General features: G+C 37.2%; 1 protein-coding gene across 1 annotated transcript in view; it reads left to right on the forward strand.

The window, feature by feature from the left end:
- Nucleotides 1-16,460, forward strand: part of AP1G1 (adaptor related protein complex 1 subunit gamma 1) — an 80,019-nt gene that overhangs the window by 17,694 nt on the left and 45,865 nt on the right. The window contains exon 2 of the mRNA XM_055305465.1: nt 5,006-5,209. Within this exon, the coding sequence (XP_055161440.1) occupies nt 5,009-5,209 (201 nt within the window). The 5' untranslated portion in view covers nt 5,006-5,008. The remainder of the gene's footprint in view (nt 1-5,005; nt 5,210-16,460) is intronic.

Here is a 16,460-nt window from a genome sequence, read left to right on the forward strand (position 1 = left end):
TGATATCCTCTTTCACCAATGGATTATTTGGGAATGTATTAATTTTCAAGTCCATAGAGTTTTCCAGTGAGCTTTCTGTTACTGATTTCTAGTTTAATTCTGTTAATGGTCAGAGATTATACTTTATATGATTTCTCTTTAATTTATTAACTTTTTTTTTTTTATGATCCAGAACGTGGTCTGTTTTGGTGAGTGTTCTGTATGCACCTGAGAAAAACGTATATTCTCCTGCTGTTAGTTGAGGTGTTCTATAAATATTGGTTAGATTCAATTGATGACGGCTTTCTGGTCTTTTAATATTCTTGCTGATGCTCTAATTTTATCATTTACTTGGGCATGTTGAAGTCTATTTTTTTTTTAAAGACTTTATTTATTTATGAGAGACACGCAGAGACATAGAGGGAGAAGCAGGCTCCATGCAGGGAGACCAGTGTGGGACTCCATCCTGGGACTCCAGGATCACACTCTAGGCTGAAGGCAGATGCTTAACCTCTGAGCCACCCAGGCATCCTGAAGTCTTTTTTTTTTTTTTGAAGTCTCTATAATTGGAAGTTTATTCTTCTTTTGATATCTGTTAATTTTTGTTTTATATACCTTTTAGCTCTATTATGTACATTTGCAATTAGAATTGTATTTTTTTTTTTTTTTGGGCAAATTCACTCGTTTTATCATGCAGTGGGAGAATAAAGAGATTAACTCCATACTCTTAGAATCACAGCTCCTCTGGTCAGAAAGAAGATCCCCTTCCCCAGTTTTTAGATGCCTGCCTGGCTGTTACTGCGATTACTTTTCTGCCATAGCTGCCACCATTGCAGTGTTGTGTAGAGACAGGGGTGGAGGGAAGGGAAAAATTAAAGGCCAAAAGAGGGAATCTCCCATCTTCCTTTTCCTGGACCAGAGAGAGAGAGGATTTTTCTTAGAGCTCTTAGAGCTCCTCCTCTGTACTATATGAGCACTTCTGGGTTTTGAGCTGTGTCAAAGTTGGGCAGTAGTGGAGAAAAAGTGATAACGTCTTGCCTTTTTTGATGGAACTTCAAATTCTGTTCTTTTTCTTGAATCTGTTTGCTGTCATTTACTTTTCAGAGTCCTTGGGTAGCTGTGACATGCATTTTATTCAGGATACTGTTATGGTTAGAGGAAGAGACAAAAGTCTCCATAGAGTGTGTTTACTCCATCTCCCCTGGAACTAGAACTTTTTGTTTAGTTTTGAATTTAATGTATTTTGAAATATACCGGGTTCTTTGTCATGTAAATTAACTTTTCTGTTTATGCCTACTAATACATTTTCTTGTGATTAAAAAAAAATAAGTAGAAGTTGTCACAGCCAAGGGAAAAAAATTATTGCTTTCCTCTAGAGGTAGCCTGGTGCTAGAGAAAGAGTGCTGATTGGGGGAATCACAAGATTGAGTCAGGCCAGTGATTAATTCTTTGACCTTGTACAAGGTAGTTAACAGCCTTGATCCTCAATTTTCTCCATAAAAAGCTAGTGGCATAATCTTTATTTCTGTGATTCTGTGGCAGAGCTGAGAAATTGCTCCTGGTAACTTGTTTTTCTCTCAGCTGGCTTAAACTCTTACGTTTTTTCCCCCCTGTTGGACTAAGTGTTTCGGACTAGATTTAGGCTTTTTCTGTTGGTCTTTTTTGCCCTATAGAACATTGAGGCCTTCATAGAGAAAATATATTTTCCAGCAGAGATTGATCTTGATTGATTTTAGTTGCCATAGTCATCTTTTGTTCCCCACACACCAAATTTGGGTTAATAATAAGATTAAAAAAAATCTTTATTTAGGTAATCTCTACAGCCAGATTGAATTGCATGCTCCTCTCACCGAGTCAGCCAGGCACCCTAAATAAGATTATTTTTTTGTTGTTGTTAAGATGTATTTATTTGTATGAGAGAGAAAGAACAGAGGCACATGAGCAGGGTAAGGGGCAGAGGGAGAATAATATCCAAGCTGACTCCTGCTAAGCACAGAGCCTGGACTTCGGCTGGATCTCACAAGCCATGAGATCAGGACCTGAGCTGAAACCAAGAATCCAGGGCTTAACTGACTGAGCCACTCAGGTGCCCTTATTTATGAAAAGTTTTAAGGACATAAATGCTTTGTTTTTTGACTTTTATTATTATTTTTTAAAGATTTTATTTATTTATTCATGAGAGAGAGAGAGAGAGAGAGAGAGAGAGAGAGAGAGAGGAACAGACACAGGCAGAGGAGAAGCAGGATTCCATGCAGGGAGTCTGATGTGGGACTCAATCCAGGGTCTCCAGGATCACACCCTGGAGTATTTTTTTTTTTTTAATGTATTTTATTTATTCCTGAGAGAGAAAGAGACAGAAGAGACAGAGACAGAGACACAGGCACAGGCAGAGAGAGAAGCAGGCTCCATGCAGTGAGCCTGATCTGGGACTCCATCCCTGGTCTCCAGGATCAGGCCCTGGGCTGAAGGTGGCGTTAAACCGCTGAGTCACCAGGGCTGCCCAGCCTGGAGTATTTTGAAACAAATCCTAGCAATCATAAAATTTTATCTGTAAAGATAATGTTCCTTTTTGAAGTATTGAGAGGAAGTCTAGCCTTGGTGATCAGGTACTTACTTGCTCTATCACTTACCACCTTTGTGATCTTAGGTTGCATAATTGCTCTGACTTGAGGTTTCTTCAAAGGCAAAGCAGGAATAATGATCTCTGCCTTTCAGCATGGTTTGGAACAAATGAAATAACGAAAATAGTGAATGTACAAATGTTCAAACACTAGGCCCACAATATTACTATTAAAAAGTAACAAAATGTTATACAGGTAGCTTTATATAGTTTAGTACATGGGGTCTTAAGAGGTTCAATAGGGAGGAACATAACCAATACCTAGAGAATTTTTCTAATTCCTAATATACTATATCCCTGTCTTGAGGAGTGATGCCATAGTGAACTAATGGGACTGGGATATCATCCTGGTTGTGTAATTAGAACGACACTGAGAATTATTGGTTTAAGGATTCCACAGTTTGTATGTACTGATGATGAGAGTAATGATATTTTTATCATCTTTATTAACATTATTGAGGTATAATATACATGTAGTAAAATGCACTTGTTCATCAGTTCAATGAATTTTGAGAGGTTTACATATCCATCATAACATTTCTGTCACCCTAGAAGGTTTCTTTGCATCCCAGTCCACCCCAGCCCCATCCTCAGCTGCAGGCAATCATTGATCTCTTTAGCCTGACTACAGATTAGCCTTGTCTTTCCTGGAGTTGCATATAAGTGAAATCATACAGTGTGGACTTTTTTGTTCCTTCTTCTTTTGCTTAGCGTAATTTTTTTGAGACTCTTCCCTGTTGTGTTGGTTCTATTCTCAAAAGCATTTATGTGGGTATACCATTATTATTCATTTTATTTTGTTAATTTAATTTAATTTATTTAAAAGATTTTATTGGGGATCCCTGGGTGGCTCAGCAGTTTAGTGCCACCTTCAGCCCAGGGTGTGAGCCTGGAGTCCCGGGATCGAGTCCCACGGCTGGCTCCCTGCCGGGGAGTGGCTGTGGAGTGGCTGTGGAGCAGGCTCCATCCTGGGGACTATAGGATCTCCACCTGAGCCAAAGGCAGATGCTCAACCACAGAGCCACCCAGGCATCCTCAGTCTTTTAGATTTAAAGTTTTAGCCATCCTAATGGTGTAAAGTGGTATCTTACAGTTTTAATTTGCATTTTCTTGTTTACTAATGATGTTAAGTGTGTTTTCATGTGTTTATGGCCATTCTTACATCTTCTTTGAGAAGTGTCTCTTCAATCTTTTACTCATTTTTAAATAGTATTGTCTTATTATTGAGTTGTAATATTCTGAATATGTGTCCTTTGTAAGATAGGAATTTTATTTTTTTCTCTTTCCATGGATTGCTTTATTTTCATCTTTTGAAAAGCAAAAGTTTTAAATTTTTGTAGTTAAATTTATTATTTCTTTCATATTTTGTGCTTGTTATATATGAAATCTCTGCTTAACAAAAGTTCTGAAAGATTTCCTCCTTCGTTTTCTAAAGGAAGATTTTTAGTTTTGGCTTTATTGTTTAGGGCTGTGACTCATTTTGAGTTAATTTTTGTATGTTATATGGGGTTAAGGTCCAAGGTTAATTTCTTCTTCATAGATATCTAGTTGTGCCAGAACCATTTGTTCAAGGAATATCCTTTGTTCTATTGACTAATCTTGGCCTCTTTGTTGAAAATAATTTGAGCTTATTTCTGTGGGTCTATTCCTAAACAATTTTGCTCCCTTCTCTGAGTCTACCCTTAAATTCAATTCCACATTGTCCTGATTACCGTAGCTTTATAGTATTTCTTGAAATTAGATAGTGCAGTTTCTCTTAACTTTGTTCTTTTTTTTCCCTTAATTGTTTTGGCTATTATAGGTTCATTATTATTATTATTAACTTAAAAACAACTCATGAGACTATGACTATAACTTAAAGTTACTCTAAGATTGGTTTATTATTTTTTCCTTATCACAATTTTCAGAGTGCCCAGTCCTGAGATGATTACTGTTTCTTGGAAAAGTATTTAAATCTGATGATTGGTCTTCTCTCCTAATCGCTCATTTTGTTGAATTGAACTTTGATTGTGATTGTATTCAGTATTCATCTGATAATTTGTTGAGTTATATTGAGTTCACAGTTGAACAGAAAATATCTGTCTTCCCTAAGGTTAGGCATAGACCTTTTCTTACTACTTTAAGGATTGACCTAAGATTTGGGTTGAGTTTGTTCCTAAGGTATTTTGATATTAATGATGGATTTTACACATTGATATATTCTGTGTCTTATCTTGTTTTACTTGATACTTAATACTTTTATTTGTATTCTTTCCAGAAATTTCCTGAGTTGAGATTATATATGTAATAGTTTTGCTGAAGTTTTGTATCATTGCAAATCTTGAATTCTTAAAAATTAGAAGTTCTGTGAATAGTTTTGGTAGTAAAAAATATGAACATTTTTATTTAATGTCTTTCCATATCCAGAGGATGCCAGCCCCCATCAGATTGCGGGAGCTGATCCGGACCATCCGGACAGCCCGAACCCAAGCAGAAGAACGAGAAATGATCCAGAAAGAATGTGCTGCAATTCGATCATCTTTTAGAGAAGAAGACAATACATACCGGTGTCGGAATGTGGCAAAATTACTATATATGCACATGCTGGGCTACCCTGCTCACTTTGGACAGGTAGGCTGGGCTGAGACTACATCTAGCAAGGGTACTCTCTTGTTTGAATGACAGTAGCTCAGGGAGGGTCAATCTTTTCTTGTCAAGGAGGATAGGATACTTTTGATAGCCATATAGTCCCATCATTGTGGAACCAAGAGTAGAATTAAGAAAGTTGCAGACCTGGAAAGGCATCATATTGGTGTCAGTTGTGCTTTCCATTGGAAATCTCTCATTATGTGGATTAGAGTATGTTTTGATGGTGGCATCTAGCTTTGCTTAGAGATTGATCAAGATTAACCAGTAGATTGTGATTGGTCTGTCACAGGGGCTGGATGATAATGAATATTTAAGAAATGTTTGCTGAATGTTTTCTTAATTATATTCTGTATGCACAATGATAATAAGGAGGAATACTGAGAACATGTTTTTAAGTAAAACAAATTAAGTGGTTGCCACATGATGGCGTTTATGGGTTTTGTCATAATTAGTTCAGTACTTGACTGTTATAGCCACTATGTAGGTCTGCCTCCTGATTTTTTTCTACACACAAATGCATATTATTATATATAGCCAGTCTAGGCTCTGAGAATAATACTCTTGGTGATTAGTGCTTTCTTCTTTCCATGTTTATATATGATAAGGGAGAATGAGTTACAGAGAAAGAGTATAGTGGGTTGTTCTTAATTCTTATTAATGCTATTAAATTTTATCTCAATTTCGGAATTGTATTATATGCTAAAGAGTCTTTTTAAGGAAAAGACTGCAAAATTGAAAGAATGTGCAACATTAGGCAGGAGAAAAATACCACCCATTATTCCATTATTCAAAGATAACTATTGTTAATGTTTTGATATATTTAATTTACCTGGAAAGATGGCCATGTGTATCTTTTATTCAGCTTAGTAAGTCCAGTGAAAGATTCCCCCACCTCTGAGTTAAAACAGTAATGGGATTGAATCTTATCAGACTGACTTGGGTTAGTTTTATGCTTATTTTGGGGCTGGAAATGAGATCACTTTCTCTGGAAATACATGATTGAGAGTGGGAGAGCATTAATTTCCCAGAGGAAAATTGAGGTGTTAATATCAAAGGAAAGGAGGACCCAGGTACTAGGCAGACAAAAACAACAGCTGTTTCCTCTGAATAGACATGTTATATGCTTTTACCACATCAAAAAGCAGTTCAGGTAGATATACATTTAGTGCGTGTCATAGTATAAAGTAAATAGATGTTCATATATTTTTGTTGGTTGATTTTAAGTAGATACATTTAGGTTAGATTTACAGAAATCTGATATATTGGGCTGGTAAAAGATAGTCAAGGGTTTGGGGAGACTCTTAATGCCTACATTCAGAGATAACCACTATTTAACATCATGGAGTTAAAGGAGTTCTAAAAAGACCAACTATTGAATTTAAAATATACGATAGATTTAAGACAGGATATTTTATTTTGTGAAAGAGCAGTCTATATTTCTAAAAGTCTTTTCTAAACTATGTTTAAATAAAATGGGCTTTCCAGCTTTACTAGATGGTGTTTTCTGGGTGTTCTGGAATTTAACTATTTGATAAAATATTTAATTCTTAGGTGGAACATGTTAATATTCAAGGAAACTACTAAAATTGTACAGTTTAAAAGATTTTTCTGAGTGGGAATAGGAATCATAATTTTAAAGTCCCTTAATATGTTTCCTCTATTTGAATAAGTCAGGGCCCTATCCAGTCAGTATTTGGTACCCTGCCCATCAGAATTTCCTTTATAATGTACCCATAAAAAGATTCCAATCTGGATTCTCTCACCTGCATGTATGAATCACAGTGCCATTTTCATTTAAGTATGTGTAACAACAGCTACTGTTTATTGCATTTTATTAGATTTGTTAGACTTTGCTGCTGTTTATGATAGCCAGTAACTGCGTAGCCACTGGTCTCTTGAAATGTGGCTAGTTCAACTGAGGTGAATATTAAAGGAAAATAAATTTTGGAAGATATTTGATGCAGTTACTGGAAAACTTATGTTTTAGACAACTTGGGTATGTGAATCTATCAATTGTAAATTTTATGAAGTCTAAATACAGTTATGTAGTATACAAATTGAGATGTGCTGTAAGTGTAAAATATATACTGTATTTAGAAGCCTTAGTACAAAAAGATGTAAAATAATTTTTGTGTTGATTATATGTTGAAATTATATTTTAGAGCTATTGGGTTAAATAAAATACATTATTAAAACTAATTTCACCTGTTTCTTTACTTCTTACTGCAGTATCTAGTATGATGCTGTTCAATAGAAATAAAAATATGAGCCAGATGTATAATTTAAAAATTTCTAGTAGCCACTTTCGAAAAGTCTTTCAAATTTTATGATAAAACCCATGAAGTAGGTAATATTCTCAGTGCAGATGAGGAAACTGAGATTCAGAGATTAAGGGCCTTGTTTAAATTTGCACAGCTAACAAATATTAGAGGATTAGAGCTCAACTTTGTGTAACTCTAAAACTTATTCATTCTTTGGGTATGTTTGAATCTGTAAATAAGTTTATTAACTATTTAATTACTTTAGCCCTGACTTGCTGTACAGAGGATTTGAGGTGACATACATTACCAGCATCTATTTAAAAAAAAAGAAAAAATAAAGAATAGTAGAAAATAAGAGTTGGGGAAAGAAAGAATTCAGAACCCAAAGTGACTGTACTTGTTGTTGGTGAGGCAGCTAAGGCAAGAAAAAGAATTCAGTTATGTGCTTGTTAAAACTAATTTAAGAGTGCAGCTACAGGAACCAGACTTCCTGGATGTGAATTCTGGCTTTGTTATTTTACTATCTATGATTTTGAGCAAGATCCTTAACCTTTCTTTTCTTGGTTTCCTCATCTGTAAAATAGGGACAGTCTTCATACTACTGTATAGGGTTATGAACATTAATAATTAGATTAGTAAATGTTAAACATTTATGTTTTATACATTAAAATCTCAAATATTACTGATTTTACTGTTTCCTCAAAGACAGCAAAATATTTTTTTGAAAAATCATTGAATTCTAATATAGATTTCCATTTATTTATATATTTACATATGTATGTGTGTAATCTCCCACCCAACATGGGGCTCCAACTCACAACCCCAAGATCAAGAGTTGCATGCTCTTCTGGCAGAACCAACCAGGCACCTCTGAAATAGATTTTCTTACGGGGGTCTTTTATCTAGGAGTCTCTTAATAATGTAAAAGACTGTATCCTCAACACTTTTACAACAAAAGCTGTGATAAATTTCTTGTATAATTTGTAACCTTTCATGTGTCCGGCTTAACTATGATCCAGAAATAAAGTTGAGTATCTAAAGAAGTGGGTAGATTGCAGAAGTAAAAAATGGTAGCTTGGGGGCCAGATTCTTCCACAGATGTATTTTGCACTATACGTTAAATTGTTTTGAATTTGCTACTGATACAAAAATCAAGGAACTTTTCATGGAAATCTGGATTTCTAGTTTCTCTTAGAAAATCAGACGATTTGACAACACTGGATCCACATTTTCCATGGCACTGGTAGGCTGGTGACCTTTAGGCTGGGCTTGCATTGTCTATTTCTTCCCCATTCCAACCTGCTATACCCAGGTACCCATCCACAGCACTCTTCCCTTCCATTTTTTTTTTTAAAGATTTTATTTATTAATTCATCAGAGACACAGAGGCAGAGACATAGGCAGAGGGAGTAGCAGGCTTCATGAAGGGAGCCCAGTGTGGGACTCAATCCTGGGACCCCAGGATCACAATGCTTAACCACTGAGCCACCCAGGCATCCTGCTTCCCTTCCAATTATAATACAGGATAGCACTCCACTTCTTATGCTCTTTAAAGTTTTACAGCGTTCTCTATAAGGTCTTAAAAACTTTTGGTGAAATTTATAGGTTCTGTGGAGCTCTTCTTCTTACTGCAAATAGCACTCTTAAAACTTCAATAATTAGGTTTTATATACAGAAAATAATTAATTTTTACAACATTATTGGATTTGGTTCTAAGAGTTCCTATAGACCCATTTCTTCCATATAGTCAGTACTGTTGTCTGTAAGCAGTGGTAATTCCCTTTCTATCTGTAATCATTTTTTTTCTTGTTTCTTTACTGCGCCATACCTGTAATTGAATGGTGATAATAGGCATCCTTGTCTTGAGCACCCTTAAGGCCAGATTGTGCCCAAAATAAGCCTGTCTTACTGTTCCAGAACAGAAGAAAAACTACAGAAGTCATGTTAAAAGGATTTAATAGCCATCAGAAGGGGCTTTTTGTTGTGCCCCAAAATAAGAAAATTTGCGCATTAGTAAGAATAATTGTAGTTGAAATACCAAGTAAGTTTATATCAGTGAGTTCATAATTTTTTTTATCTAAAGGTTTTATTCATTTTAGAGAGCAGAAGTGAGCAGGGAGAGGGGCAGAAGGAGAGAGGGAGAGATAATTGCAAGCTGACTCCTCACTGAGCGTGGAGCCTGACATGGGGCTCCATCTCATAACCCAGAGATCATGACCTGATCTAAAATGCTTAATTAACTGTGCTACCTAGGCGTTCCAGTGAGTTCATAAGTATTAAACTTTAAAAAACCCCATTGATAGGGCAGCCCAGGTGGCTCAGCAGTTCAGCGCCACCTTCGGCCCAGGGTGTGATCCTGGAGACCCCGGATCGAGTCCCCCACCAGGCTTCCTGAATGGAGCCTACTTCTCCCTCTGCTTGTGTCTCTGGCCCCCCCCCCCCCCCGTCTCTCATGAATAAATAAATAAAATCTTTAAAAAAAAACCAAAAAACTCCATTGATCACCTTTGGAGAATCCTAGGGACTTATTTTGAAAACTGATAAATAAAAGGAAAGAAACATTTATCCTCCCTTTCCTACCAGTAGTTCCTTCTGAAGGAACTATTTGTAACCCAACAGTATGTACAGAGAAGTTGCTCCTTAGAGGAAGAGTACAGCTGATAAATGAAGAAAGAATAAAAGAATTAGAATATTACATACATTTTGTAATCCCTGATGGTCATCATCAATTCATAAGAGAGACAACCACCAGAAATAACTATATACTTCCTGATGAAAGTTCATACTACCACCTATGAAGTGTATTTGCTAAATCAAAATAAAAACTGAAAAACCTGAATCTGATCAACAATCTTGTCCATTTAACAACGGGCATTTATCAGAGTTCATTGCATCATTGTTTCTAATCTGAAAACATTGGGAATAATCTATCCACAAAAAGAATAGGTAAGTTGTGGTATATACCAAAGTGGAATACTGTATTAGCAGTGAATATAGCTGAATTAGAATTTCTTGTCTGAATGTGAGCAATACAGAAAGACGTTGAATGAAAAGAGCAGGAATATGGTATGATACTTGTATAAAGCTTAAAACAATTGCCTCAGCATATGTAGTAAAGACATATGGCAATGATAAACTGCAATTTTGAGTTTTGGTTATTCCTGGGATGGAGAGAAGGGAAATGGGATTGAGGCAGAGTATGCAGAGTGCTTCAGTTGAATTTGTAATATTAAAAAATGTAAAAATAAGTAGGGCAAAATGTTAAGATTTGATAAAGCTGACTGGTGGCTCAATGAGTTTTACATGATTTTTGTGTATTTTTGAGTGAAATATTTCATAATTTTCTTGAAAAATGGGATGCAATAGCAATGTTAAGTGTTTTATTTTTTGTCCCCTCTGCCAGAAGAATGAAAAAACAGACTGGTCTCATATGGATTTTTATGTTGCATACTACATAGTGTGTAAAGCAAGTTACAAGCTTATTCTTCAAATGTGTGTGTGTGTGTGTGTGTGTGTGTATTTGTGTGTGTAGACTAGAAAGTAATTTCTGAATATTAAATTGAAGTAAAGGTAATTTTTTTAAAAGACCTAACCAATCACTTGTAGATCCATTAATGTTTAATTGTATCTTTTCATCAAGACAATTGATCACATCATAAAGCAGAATGTTCAGTATAAAAGCAAATGTATATATGCATTTGACCTTGTGGGAAATTGTTCTAAAAGCTAACAAAATAGGTGCAGCTTTTTTCAAGGGCAACCAGATTAAATGTTGATAAAGAGCAATGTTTTACTCACTTTAGAAAGATGAAACAAGGCCAAAAAATCCTTTTTAAAAAAAAAATTGCTTTGAAACTTGGAGAAAATTCGAATGTTGAGTCATTTAGAAAATGTTTATAGAAATCAAATTGTCAGGCTTTACCTGAAACCTACTCCATCAGGATATTTTGGGGGTGACCTACATACTTCAAAACTCTCCCAGGTGATTTTGATCAGTCAGGTTTGGAAGCCACTTCCTTAAGACATTGTATTTATTCCAAAGGGAGCCCGTAGTTTCACTCTCTTAGGCTTGTTGCTAATGGCTGCCTGAATGTTTCTGCTGAGAAAAATTGTTAGGCCACTTCAAGAGTCAGCTGTAGAGAATTAGTGACTACTGTATCTGCCTCGAAAGCAGAGAGTGGAGGGCCGCTTTAGGGTTGTCTTTCATGATGTGGCCCAGTTATCTCAGTGAAGAGGAAAATGAGGCCCAGGTTGTTGAAGTAACTTGCTTAGGTCTCTTTTTTTTTTTTAATATATTTTTTCTTTTTTTTATTTATTTATGATAGTCAGAGAGAGAGAGAGAGAGGCAGAGACACAGGCAGAGGGAGAAGCAGGCTCCATGCACCAGGAGCCCGATGTGGGATTCGATCCCGGGTCTCCAGGATCGCGCCCTGGGCCAAAGGCAGGCGCCAAACCGCTGCGCCACCCAGGGATCCCGCTTAGGTCTCTTTTAAAAAAAATTTTTTTAGGGGATCCCTGGGTGGCGCAGCGGTTTGGCGCCTGCCTTTGGCCCAGGGCGCGATCCTGGAGACCCGGGATCGAATCCCACATCGGGCTCCTGGTGCATGGAGCCTGCTTCTCCCTCTGCCTGTGTCTCTGCCTCTCTCTCTCTCTCTCTGTGTGTGTGACTATCGTAAATAAATTAAAAAAAAAAAATTTTTTTTTAAAGATTTTATTTATTTACTCATGAGAGACAGGCAGAGACACAGCAGTGGGAGAAGCAGGCATTCCATGCAGGGTGCCCAATGTGGGACTCAATCCCAGGACCCCAGGATCACGCCCTGATCCGAAGGCAGATGCTCAACCACTGAGCCACCCTGGTGCCCCTTGCTTAGGTCTCTTAAGCTAGAACCGGGATTAGGGCTCCTAAATCAAATAGTTTCTATTCCACTATGTGTTATGTAAAGAGATGGGAATCTTTCTCTGATTTTTTCTGTTTCTCACCTGAAATGAGTGCCCTTCCTGACTTGTTTTCACAGTAGCTTGTGCATAGTTGTTACAGTATGTGTGTGTATATATATATATGGGATATATGATGTATATATATGTATCATACTTCTGATATATATCCAAATGTTGGTTTCTTTTTGTGTGCCCTTTAACTGGGTATCAGTGAGAATGTCTAGCATATTGGTTTTTACGTAGCAGGAGTTTATGAAGTTAAAGCAAAACCACAGCATCTCAAAAACAATTGGAAAGTAAATACAAAGAAAATCAGTGAATAGCTAAGAGTTACTGCAAACAGACCTTTGGGATGGAAGATAGTATGGACAGTGAGAAGGTTGCTGTTAGAAAGCCAATTATAAGAATGTTGTTGACAAGGAAGAAACTGATAGTGAAAAATACAAATGCCAACAGAAGAAAGCATAGCCATTGTGGGGATTAGAGGTAAAGAATGGACATACTTGGGTGGATCCCTGGGTGGCCCAGCGGTTTAGTGCCTGCCTTTGGCCCAGGGCGTGACCCTGGAGTCCCAGGATCAAATCCTGCATCAGACTCCCTGCATGGAGCCTGCTTCTCCCTCTGTCTGTGTCTCTGCTTCTTTCTGTCTCTGTGTCTATCATGAATAAATAAATAAAATCTTTAAAAAAAAAAAGAATGGACATACTTTTTAAGCTCTTATAGCATTAGAGGTATAATAGAATAGCAGAATAATCACTCATGAATTTAAGTTATTTAAAAAGGACTGATTGTTTTCATTTACTGAGTTGTATTTTCATAAGATTTTGGTCTTTAATTTTTAATCTTTTCCTAAAACAATTCTAAGACTTACATGCATTTTTGTTAATTTTTGAAATTACATACTACTCAATTTTGAGGAGGGAATAATTGCCCCCCTTTTATTTTTTTATTTTATTTTTATTTTTAAAAAATATTTATTTATTTATTATTTATGATAGAGAGGCACAGACACAGGAGGAGGGAGAAGCAGGCTCCATGCCAGAAGCCTGACACGGGACCCGATCCCGGGACTCCAGGATTGCGCCCTGGGCCAAAGGCAGGCGCTAAACCACTGAGCCACCCAGGGATCCCCACCCCCCTTTTAAATTATAATACTATTATATTAACTTTTCTTTTTTTAGTGTGTTCTTTTTTTTTTAATTTTTATTTATTTATGATAGAGAGAGAGAGAGGCAGAGACAGGCAGAGGGAGAAGCAGGCTCCATGCACCAGGAGCCCGATGTGGGATTTGATCCCGGGTCTCCAGGATCGTGCCCTGGGCCAAAAGCAGGCGCCAAACCGCTGCGCCACCCAGGGATCCCTATATTAACTTTTCTAACTACAAGTGAAATGTAACTTCCCTTTATCCTGAAGTTTCAAACATTTTCCTGCTAGCTCAATATTGTTTATCTTGGAAATAGATAATGACAGTTCACTCATTTAAAATTTGAAAGGTGCAAAAGAATGTATGATTAAAACTCTGCTTTTTGTCCATGTCCATCCTTCCGGAGATATTTTATACATTTCTATGCAATGGAAATGCCCCTCCACTGTAAAATACATACTGCATCACACTGTGTACATTGTCTACTTATTAATCTCTCTTGAAGATTAGCCCATGCCCTCATTCTTTTTTCCAGCTTTTTGACATACTCATGGTAATGTATAGTATTCCTTAATGTTTATGAATTATGATGTTATGAATCATAATTTATTAAACTGATGCCTTGTTAATGGACATTTCTTTCCAATCTTACTATGTATCTATTTTTTAAAGTTTTAAGCAGGTTCTATACCTATTGTGAGGCTCGAACTCAGAACCCTGAGATCAAGAGTCACATGCTCTATTGACTAATTGACTCCTATCATCTGCCTTCAGCTCAGGGCTTGATCCCAGGATCCATAAGAAATGCACATGGAAACCATATTGAGATACTACTTTTTAACCTATTAGCAAAGTTAGTCATAACAGTGCGAGGACGTTAGTGATTGGATGTAAACTGACAAAAGCTGTAGTGAGAAAAGATCTGGACTATCTTAATTATAAATACACGTACCCTTTGATTCAGAAATTCCACTTTTAGGAACTTACACTACCTTTATATTAATACATGTGCAAAATATTGGTTATTATTCAACTGTATTACTTAATTTTTTAAAAGATTTTATTTATTTATTCATGAGAGACGCACAGAGAAGGAGGCAGAGACACAGGCAGAGGGAGAAGCAGGCTCCCTGTGGGGAGCCTGATGTGGGACTCTGTCCTGGGATTCCAGGATCATGACCTGAGCCAAAGGCAGATGCTCAACCACTGAGCCACCCAGGTGCCCCCAGTTCAGTGATTTAAGTAAATTTACCTAGATGGGTTTGCATTTGTTTTATGAGGAGGTTGAAACCCATTTCATATGTTTGGATTATTTTTGTTTTCTTTGAACTCCCCATGTTTTTTGTCCATTTTTATGTTGAGTTGTTGGTCTTTGAAAATCAATTTGTAGAATCCTGTTATATCTGTGAAATGAGTTGCAAATATTTTTTCCAAGTTTGTCATTTTTGACTTTGTTCACGGAATTTGGAGTAAAAGCAAACGTTATTTTTTGTCTCTGTGGCTGTGTTAATATAAAAGCTAGACTGTTTACTGTGGTCTTAAAGCATATGCTAGATTTGTGGGTTAGCAGTGTTTCAAGTGGGATTTTCTTTTTTTTTTTTTTAATTTTTTTTTTAATTTTTTTATTTTATGATAGTCACAAAGAGAGAGAGAGAGAGAGAGAGAGAGAGAGAGGGAGAGACACAGGCAGAGTGAGAAGCAGGCTCCATGCACCGGGAGCCCGATATGGGATTCGATCCCGGGTCTCCAGGATCACGCCCTGGGCCGAAGGCAGGCGCCAAACCGCTGCGCCACCCAGGGATCCCTCAAGTGGGATTTTCAAGTAGCTTTAAGTGAGAAGGAAATAGTACTGATTTGAAGTTGTACTGTTTGGGATCCCTGGGTGGCGCAGCGGTTTGGCGCCTGTCTTTGGCCCGGGGCGCGATCCTGGAGACCCAGGATCGAATCCCACATCGGGCTCCCGGTGTATGGAGCCTGCTTCTCCCTCTGTCTGTGTCTCTGCCTCTCTCTCTCTCTCTCTGTGACTATCATAAGTAAATAAAAAAAAATATATTTGAAGTTGTACTGTTTTTCTTCTGTAACTCACACCAGAGTTGTATTTTTAATGATTGATGCTCAAAAATAGATGCCCTCCCCTCGTATTTACTCATAACCCCATTGAACACCCCTTCATCCTTTTTAACATCTGAAACCTTTGATAATAATCTTTTTTTTAATATAAGATTTTATTTATTCATGACAGATACAGAGAGGCACAGACACAGGCAAAGGGAGAAGCAGGTTCCATGCAGGGAACCCGATGCGGGACTTGATCCTGGGTCTCCAGGATCTTTGGCGGCGCTAAACTGCTGAGCCACCTGGGCTGCCCCTTTGATAATATTCTTTTTTTTAATTTTTTATTTATTTTTATTTTTTTAAATTTATTTATTTATGATAGTCACAGAGAGAGAGAGAGGCAGAGGCACAGGCAGAGGGAGAAGCAGGCTCCATGCACCGGGAGCCCGATATGGGATTCGATCCCGGGTCTCCAGGACCGCGCCCTGAGCCAAAGGCAAGCGCCAAACCGCTGCACCATCCAGGGATCCCTGATAATATTCTTTTTTTTTTTTTTCCTGATAATATTCTTAAAGATGAAACATGGTACTTTCTTAGCCTATTGCTGGTTACCGACACCTACCTGTAGAGTATGATGAGAGTTAATCCTTCAGTGGAGGGTGGTTTTCAAATGCTATTTCCAGTCTTCAGTCTTATATTTCCTCTCAGATTTGCCACCTTTATAAAGCAAATGTTTATTCTTGAAGCAAAGTCACTGTACCAATGGGGAATATTAAAAATAATTAATTTAGTGTTTGTCCTTTTAAATTGTGGTTTTTCTTTTTCTGTTTTA

The sequence above is a fragment of the Nyctereutes procyonoides genome, unplaced genomic scaffold (genome assembly GCF_905146905.1).
Source record: "Nyctereutes procyonoides isolate TBG_1078 unplaced genomic scaffold, NYPRO_anot_genome, whole genome shotgun sequence".
Lineage (NCBI taxonomy): Eukaryota > Metazoa > Chordata > Mammalia > Carnivora > Canidae > Nyctereutes > Nyctereutes procyonoides.